Consider the following 8955-nt stretch of genomic DNA (forward strand, 5'->3'; position numbering starts at 1 on the left):
GGGCGCCCTGCGGCAGCGGTGGGCTTGGCGGGCCGGGGGGAACGGTCGTGGCCCTCAGTCAGGGCTGCCATGGCCCACGGTGGGCAGCGCTGCCCAGCCGCCATCACACCAGCCCTCCGGGCGCCGGCATCACCTCCGAAGACGGGTGGGAGCCTGGTCTGAACGAGCCCAGGAAAACCTAAACTAAAATCCGTTTTAACATACACATGCTAAAACTTTAGGAGAAAATAACATACATACATATATGTTTTTATTTTTATATCTATCTATCTACCTCCAATCTGATGCAGCACCGTGCTGCCTTTCCTGCCACTGGCAGCTGGGGCTGAGCCCCTCCGGGGAAGGCGAAAGCGCAGATTCCCTCTAGACCTCGAGGTCCCGGCCAGAAACGTCAGCAGAGTACCAAGAATTCAATCCAAAAATAAATAGGCCCAGGGCTGCAGGCCAAGGACACGTGGGGGGGGGGGGGGGGGCGCAACACGCGGGACCCTCAGCACCACGCCAGCCACGAGGAAGGGCTGTACGAGCGCCGGGAGCAGGCGCTGGCCGGCAGAGAGCTCTGCCAGGCACCGGAGCATCCCTGGGGTGGCTCAGCATCGCTCCGGCCATCGGGCTGGGAGCCCCCTCCCCTGCTCCCCAGCCGGCAGGACTGAGAATCGGGTCCCCTGCGACTGCATAACATACACAGGTATAAATAAGGATCTTTTTATCTTAATAAATATCAGGTATACGGTTTGTACAATATACACATAATGCCCCTGTCTCCTGGGTCCGGCCTTGCAGCGAGGGAGGATTCACACGTAGTTCTCTTCGGCGTTGTCCGTCTCCGGGGAGAATTTGGCCGCAGCTGGAAACGGAGCAGGAGAGGGGGAGAAATGGTGAGGGGTGTGCAAGGGGCAGCTGGGCGCTGGGGGTCCGAGCCCACTCCCCCCTGCTGCCTGCCCCCGGGACGCCCCGCTCACCCGAGCAGCTCCCGTAGTGGCGCACGCCGATGGAGCGGCCGCGGTGGCAGGTGGCCCGCCGGAGGTGGCACGCCGAGGGGTAGGTGACGTTGTTGTTGCCACAGAGGGCGTGGTCCAGGCTGGTGGGCTCGGGGCAGGGAGCCGTCCGGCACATCACACAGTGGGCGCTGCCTGTCTGGTCCACCACGCAGGTGTGGGTGCCGGGGCACACCACGCTGGAGCAGGACTCTGCGGGGAAGCACACGTGGCTGCGGCTGAGCCTCCCTGGCTGGGGTGAGCTGGGAATAGCTGTCTTCCTCCCACGGCTCCTCCGACCCAGGCGGGCAGCAGGCATCGTCCCAGGGAAACCTGGGCAGCTCGGGCCCCCTCCCGCCTTTAGCTACCAGGGGACCAGTAGTGGAGCCAGGGGCTGGATGGTCCCAAGCTCCCCCATCGCCGCCACTCCCGAGGACAGGAGCTGGCAGGGGCTGACATCCCAGGTGCGAGGGACCACGTGGCCCCACAGCCCTTGGGCACGGCCTCAGCCGGAGCCTCGCCACGTGGGGGGAGCTGATGTCCGGCTGGAGAGCCTGAGTGCGTGGGGCTGAGCCTGGCTTGGTGCAGTGGGACCTGGCCGGGGCAAGCAGCAAGCGGCCCCACACAGGTGCCTTGGCAGGGGGAGCAGCAGTCGCTCCGGCCAGGCTGGCAGCCGCCGCGCCACGTGCCCCGGCGAGAGGGGAAGGGCAAGGTCACCCCAGACCCAGCCCAGCCCTGCAAGCAAGAGTGCGCGGGGGCGGAGGGCAGCAGGAGCCTGTGCGGACAGGATCAGGCCCTGCATCGAGCTCTGCTGGGCTGGCGCAGAGTGGGGGGCTCGTGCAGCCCCCCATCCTGTAGCAAAACCCCGGAGTCTGTGCAGCCTGCCAGCCCCACAGCCCCCCTGCCCCGGCACAAGCCCACGGCAGCAGCGGGGGCACAGCAGGACCCACAGCACTCCCCGGACACCGTAAACACTTCGCAACGCCGTTCCTCCGCCTTCCTCTCTTTCCCTGCCGGATTGGAAGGAGATTTGGCATCTGCAACTCCCAGCTCGCAACTCACATTTCTTGCCCCACATTTCCCTGTGCAATCCAGAGCTTGACAGGCAAAGCATTTCAGAGAGGAGGGCTGGCAAAAATAATCATAATAATTCTGACAGTTCTTGGCAGGGCAAGGAGGATTGCTGCTCTCTTTAACAAAACAACAAAAAAAAGGGGCTTGATGTTTGTAAGTGACATTTTATGGACTGTTATTCCTCAGCCTGCGGCGAGGCTAAACCCCTGTTGCACTGACAGGCTGCATCGGCATCACAGGAGGCTCCGCTGCCGCGTCCCCGCTGGGGTGGCCGGGCCAGGGCCCTGGGCGGCCGGCGGGTGCCAGCCGGGCGGGTGCCAGCTCGGAGCAGCTCCAGCCGGCTGCAGGCAGCATAGCGAGGGCGATGCCGAGGGGTGACTCCCCTGCGGGCCAGGGGCCGCTGCTGCCCATCAGCGCTGGGCTGGCTGCGGAGCAATGCCCCCTCACCAGGCACAGAGCCCCACGTGCCGCAGGCGAAGCCCTGCGCCGGGGCAGACCTTCCCTCCTCGGGCACAGCCAGGGCCGGGCACCGGTTACAAACCCTCAGTGCTGTGCTGGTGGAGCCGCTGGCCTCGGGGCAGTGGGAGCAGCCGGTGCTCAGGGCAGGACGGCTCCTCCCCAGGACACGCTGCCCACGGGAGGCAGGGGGGAGAGAACGGGGGAGACCCCGGTGGGAGAGGGGAGGACGTGCCCAGACATGCTAGCACGACACGGCAGGGCAACCCTTCCTCTCCGCACCAGAGCAGCTCACGGTGTGCCAGGAGAGCCGGTGAGCGCGTGGGCCCGGGGACCCGCACTGCCGTTCATCTCTTTCCACGTGGGCGCAGCTTGGACCAGTCCCACACGGAGCTGGGAGCACAAGAACCACAGGGGACGGGACAGGATGGGGACGGGACGGAATGGGGTGGGGGCACGACTGGACCTACTTTTGCATTTGCCCTGGTACATCACTTCGAGGTCGGGGTGGTCTCTGCACTTGGCCGTCAGCAGGTCGCACTCGTCTCGGTAGGTGTAGCCGTCGGAGCCACAGACCTGCAGCTTTCGGGGCAGGCTGGAGCAGTCGGGGGCACAGGCACATTGGGGGCGCCCGTGCTTCATCTTGCAGACCTTGTCGGGGCCACACACCACCCCCTCGCAGCTCTCTGGGGACAGAGGGGAGCAGCACGTGAGGAAGCGGCAGCAGCTGCCACTCACTTGGGAAGGATCCGTCCTGCCCAGCACCCCGCCCCATGGCCATGCCAGGTGGCACTGACCAGGACGGGGCCAGCATCAGCCCTCGGGGACCCCGTCCTGCCCGGGCTGGCCAGCACCCTGGCCCCATGGCCATGCCAGGTGGCACTGATCAGGACGGGGCCAGCATCAGCCCTCGGGGTCCCGAATCCCTCCCGGGGTCACAACATGCATGCTGACGCCGAGCTGCCCCAAGCAGCATCTGGATCTGCTCAGCTCCGCCAAGGAGCAGGTCGTTGGCTGGAGCTCTGCGTGATCATCCAGCACTCACCCCAGCCAGAGCCCCGGCCCTCCACTCAGCACCAGCTAACTCATTTCTATGTATTTATTTTTTGGAAGGAGGCATTTCTTTTTCTTGTGCAATGGAAAAATCTATCTCTGCAAGGCCCCAGCTCCTCCAGAAGGAACTAGGCTTCACAAGTTGTCTGGGTAATCAAGAACGCCGCTTCCACCAGACAATACCCAGCCCTGTTTCGCTCCAGGCCTCCGTGACTTGAACACAAGAGCGGGACGCAGCAGCAAGTGCAGATCCCCAGACAGGCGGCCGCTTTGTCGCCTGGGTCGCCTCCTGGCCAGTACGGGGACAGGGTTCAGAAGGTCCCACCAGCGCCCAGCGCTGCCCCGGGGCCGTGCCCACACTGGCGGGAATTGGAGAGGGAGACGCCAGCTCCGACCAGGGGCCCGTCCCGGATGCTGGTGCCTCCATGGGGAGAGGCAGAGGGGTCAGCGCCCAGCCCACGGCAGGGATGGGGGCTTCTGGCTGGGGTGGCTGGAAGCCTCTCACCCCCCACAAAGCAACGTGCACAGCCCTTACCCCAAAAGGACCCTTTGCCCCCTGAGCTCCCCAGGATGCGGGTGATGCCGGGAGTTGGGGGGTGCAGGGCTGCCTCCAGATGCAGGAATGTGGCTCCATCAGCACCCGTGGGGAGGAAGGCCAGGCAGGACCCAGAAACTTCCCGAGACAGGGATTCACCCCCAAGCAGGAGGGATTCCTGCAGACAGGGTGTGTGCTGGGAGCTGTTGGGAGGTACAGAGGGGGATTTCCCTGTGGGAGACGGGTCACTTTGGGAGACAGGGGCGGGGAGGAGGAGGGGGAAATTCCCCATCTGCTTGGCCCAGCTCTCCCCATGGGAAATTCCCTGGTGGGAGACAGACAGTTTCCCGGTTTGCTCCCTGATTTCCATAGCTGGGGCCTATCCAAGGGAAGGGGAGAGCGGCAGGCTGAGCCCCTGCAGCATCTCTGCTGAAAGCTGCAGGGGTGAGACCCTGGGACAGAGGGGCATGACCCACACCCCATGGCTGCTGGAGCAAGCAGGACCCTTGTTGCCCTCCACTCTGGGACGCTGCCACCAGCGCGGCAGGGTCCGGCCGTCCAGACTGTCTCGAGCAAGGGAGGGAGGCAGCGGGACCATCCGCACATGACCCCGACCCCACAGCCCAGCTACCCCTCCCTGCGCTGGGTCCCCGGGGGGGACACCATGTCCCCAGCAGCTGGAGCCAGGAATTTTGCCTCCCCACTGGAGGCCCGTTGTGGAGCCCCCGGGGTCTGGCCAGCACCTTCCCGTGGGGCTCAGCCTCCCCGGCTGCTGGCACAGGGCTGGTGGCTGCAGCCCACTTTATCCTGGAGTAACCTCTCCCGGCCCCGCGAGCCCGGGGAGCAGGAGCACAGCTCGTCTCATCCACCCTTTTCCAAGGCCTCCGGCTCACTGGAGCCCGGTGGGGAGCAGCACCAGCTCCATCTGGATGGGATAGGCAGGGGCTTTCTGAAGGGTGGGGAGTTGTGTTGTACGTGCCGGCCGGGCTCTCCGGCGGTTTCAGCAAAGGTCCTGCTCCCAGACCCCAATGATCCCCAGGAGCCACAGCCCCCAGTGCGGTCTGTGGCCGCCAGCAGCCCCCCGTGTCCCCCAGCCTCCCCACAGAGGTGAAGGCAGACCCCTGGGACAAGGGCTGCCCGTCCCCACTGCGCTCTGCCCCACACATGGGGGGGACCCATGCTCCCCAGCCAGCCCCTGGAGAGGGTCCCGGTGCTCCTGGCACCCGCCAAGTGGGGCCAGCCTGCCTGGCCGCCACAGGGCTGAGCCCATGGTGGGAGATGGGGCAGAAAGCCAGGGCCAGAATCTCACTCAGCCTTCAGCTGGCACAGGGTGTGATCCCGAGCCTCGCCAGGACAGGGCCGAGGACCAGCCGGGACAACAGCACCAGGGGGTGCAGAGGCGCTGGAAGAAGCGGTTTTGTTAAGAGCCTTTTTCCCCCTCTTTAAGCAAATAACGATGTGACCTTCCAAAGACCTGCTCCTGCCTACTGCGGTCAGCAGGTCCTCGAGCATGTTCTCACACGGCCACGCAAGTGCGACTGGGGGATCTGCGCCTCCGGTGCGCGCCAAAACATCTGGCGGGGCTGGAACTCACAGCTGGAGAGTTTCCACTTCTGGAACTGCCCGTTACATAAAGCCATTTCACACACATGCTGGGAGGAGGCAGGGGAGCAGAGGGGAAGAAATAGATCTTTTTTCCTTAAAAAAACCTAAGAAGTTTCCCTCTGAGCAGACCTGGCGAGGGCAGGGGTGGGAGGCCCCAGCCACAGCAGAGTTAACCTGGGAACAGGGAGTCCCAGCTCGGCTCCTCGCACTCGGGCTGCCCAGCCAAGACCCAGGTCATGCATCCCACTCCGCAGAGTAGGATACAAAAATATACACAAAGTGAGAGCTGCCAGGGGACGGAGGCTGTCCCATGAGCCCTGGCCCCATGGCAGCATCCATCCCAGAGCTGCAGCAGCAGGAGCACGGGGTCGGCAGTCCCCGGGGTCCCTGTGCCATCCCAGACAGCCCAGGAGGGCACTGGAGATCCCTGCCTGGTGAGGGGCAGCCCAGCCCCATCGCTGCCACTTCACCCAGAGCTGCGGGCTCTAAGCATCCTCCCCAGGGCTCCGAGCATCCTCCCTGAGCAGACCTCAGCCCTGCCGCAGCCCACTTGCCCCACAGCCACACTCACCTTTGCAGGGGTGGCAGGTCACCAGCCCCAGAAAGCCCAACAGGCTGATCTTGTTGCCTGGGTAGGTATAATTAGACCAAGCCACGTCCACGTTGCCGTTGGCACAGCATTCCTCCCACGTCACACCCGTCTTCAGGATCATGGTGCACTTGGCCTCCTTCCCCTGCTGCAGCCAGCAGATCCCACCTGCGGAGACAACAGAGGGTGAGGGGTCGCCGCTGCACTGTGCCACCACGCGAAGGGCAGTGAGACCCCGGCCATGGCCGGGCCACCCACGGGGCAGAGGCATGGGGACCGCACCGCTGCCCAGGAAGGTTCAGCATGGGACGAGCTGGCTCCCACCTCTCCTGTGGCACAAGGACTGTCCCGGAGCAGGTGTCCCTGTGGGCCCCCAGCACAGTGCGGCAGCTCTGCGCCTGCACTGCTGTCCCAACACCCCAGGGTTCGACAGCCTGTGTCCTCTGGCAACAGGCTCCAAACCCAGCACTGGGGCCGCAGGGATGCACCAGCTATCCCAGCACTCGCAACCGATGCTCTGGGAGATGCCCAGCCAGCGAGCCAGGGTGTGGGCTTGCAGCTTACCCCCTTGCCCTGCCCTCCCTGCATCGCTGCCTAACTCCTGCCTGACCCCACAGAGGGGAGGCTCCAGCCCCCACCACCTCTCCGCAGGGACACCCAAAGCGGGGCTGATGGGCGCCTGTGCTGCAAGTGCTGGATCCCTGGCATGCGCCAGCCGCCCCACGGAGGGACAGGGACTGGCCCCACGGCACGGGGGCCCAACACGCACGGCCTTTGCGAGGAGCAGCCAAGCCACCGGCTGGAGAACAGGGCACTTGACACAGCCCTTGGGATGGGGCCAGTCCAGCGGCATTGGATCCCTCTGAGTCAAAAGCCTGTTTGTTCCTTAACCCCACGAGCGAATCAGTTATTTTTTTTTTTTTGTGAGTGATTCCTTTGCAATTTCCGCCTCTGCAAACCAGCCTCTTCTGACGCTTATTTGGGTTTATGCTCTCATTAGCTGCGTTTGAGGTTTGTTAAACAGCTAAAGATGTGAGCGAGGGATGGGGGAAGGGACAGATCCTGCCAGTGCCAGGCTGGAGTCGCTCCCCTCCAGAAGTAGGGATTCACCCTGCTCCAAACCAGAGTCAGCACCCACCTTGGACCCCAGGTGTGTGTCATCCCCACCCACCACGCACCCGATTTTGGTTCGTCCGAAAGCATGTGGGGCTCCTGGCCCAGCTGCAGCCAGCAACAGCTCCGCAGGGCGGCCGTGAATGGAGCAAACCCTTGGGCTGCGGGAACCTGCTGCCTGGACACCTCTGGAAGCATCAGCCAGGCCAACGCACCTCTGCCATCAGTGGGCTTATCCCCCATGGATTTGTCTAATTGCTCTTTCAAGCCCATTTTTCCTTTACAGCACCCCATGACCCCAATTCCCCCACGGTACCGAGTTCCCCAGGAGTCGTGTGCTGGCTTTGGACCGTGCTCGCCCTGCAACTGCTGCCCATGGGCACAGCCACATGCAGAGTGATCCCACCTGCAACAGGATGGACCCACGCACCCCCTGCCCACGTGTCCGGCCTATGGGGCACACCCCTGGCCAGCGGCAGCGGGACACCCGCCGCCTTCCAAGCCACGCTGGGGTGTGGAGACACCGACAAGGGATGCGCCTCAGGCAGGAGGGGACAGAGCCCACCCGCCCTGTGAGCAGAGCCAGGCGGCTGCAGGCTGGAGGGGGCCAGTGCGGGGCTCTCAGGGCGCCCCATCCTCGGCACCTCAGCCACAAGGGTGCAGCACTCCCGCGCTCAGCATGGCTGAAGGACCTGGGCTCTGGCCAGGGGGGAACGCAGCATGTCCCTGCCCGGGGCCTTCCAGCACTTGTACTTGACCCTGCGAAGCAGCAAGCGGAAATCCTGCAGGCTGGGGCGATGCCAAACGCAATCCCAGGGGCTGCAGCAGCACGAGGGGCCTCACGGGAGCCTCCCCCATCCTTCAGGGCATCCTGACCTGCCGCTATCCAGGGAGCACAGCGCCTGCCCACACTGGCAGGGAGTGATGGAGACAAACGGGACTGTGTGAGGGGGAAGATGGAAACTCCAGAGCCTCTGCGGGAGAGCCGATGCTGGTAGTAGCAGCCACAGCTCCGCATTGCTGGGAAGGGCTGCTGGAGCCCCAGACCAGGGTCCCGGCTGGCCTGGGTGCCGGGATGGCTTCTCTGCAAGGAAACAGCTACCAAAGAGCCCGGACATCTCCCAAGCACCCACGAGAGCTGCCAGCATGGTCAGCTGAACCGGGAGGGGTTCAAGCTGCAAACTCCACACCCAGATCATGAACCGGCCGCCGTTCCCAGTTCTCCCTACCCAGCTCACAAAGCTCCGGAGCGCAGCTCTCCTGCCCCCCAGCCTGGGGTGAGGGATCCCCTCCCAGGCAGCTGTCCTGGGAGCAGTGTGGGGGGGCTGGTGGGGCCAGCCAGGCTGTTGCCCCCATCGCCCCCATCCCAGGGGGACGTGGCAGCGGGGCCACGTGGGACCCTGGGTGCTTGCTCCCGCTTGCGGCAGCCCCAGGAGCGAGCCTGATGGAGGCAGCTGCCTCCAGGGAGGGACAGGGGCCACCTGAGCGGCACTGCCGGGCACCGCTCTGCCACCGCCTGGCACCCGAGCGCCTCCCGGTAAAACGGGTTTCTG

At 64.6% G+C, this 8955-nt stretch overlaps 2 protein-coding genes across 2 annotated transcripts in view; one reads left to right on the top strand and one right to left on the bottom strand.

The window, feature by feature from the left end:
- Positions 1-285: 285 nt before the first annotated feature.
- Positions 286-7675, bottom strand: FSTL3 (follistatin like 3). Its single transcript, XM_009279902.2, has 5 exons — positions 7468-7675; positions 6272-6457; positions 2978-3193; positions 963-1190; positions 286-847 (listed from the first exon to the last, which is right to left on the bottom strand). Exons 1-5 carry the CDS (start codon positions 7673-7675, stop codon positions 795-797), a joined length of 891 nt encoding a protein of 296 aa, XP_009278177.1. The 3' UTR covers positions 286-794.
- A 179-nt stretch (positions 7676-7854) lies between these two features.
- Positions 7855-8955, top strand: part of RNF126 (ring finger protein 126) — a 22575-nt gene continuing 21474 nt past the window's right edge. Inside the window, exon 1 of the mRNA XM_009279903.2 lies at positions 7855-7974. Within this exon, the coding sequence (XP_009278178.1) occupies positions 7855-7974 (120 nt within the window). The remainder of the gene's footprint in view (positions 7975-8955) is intronic.

Source organism: Aptenodytes forsteri, unplaced genomic scaffold, assembly GCF_000699145.1.
Source record: "Aptenodytes forsteri isolate BGI_AS27 unplaced genomic scaffold, ASM69914v1 Scaffold147, whole genome shotgun sequence".
Taxonomy (NCBI): Eukaryota; Metazoa; Chordata; class Aves; order Sphenisciformes; family Spheniscidae; genus Aptenodytes; species Aptenodytes forsteri.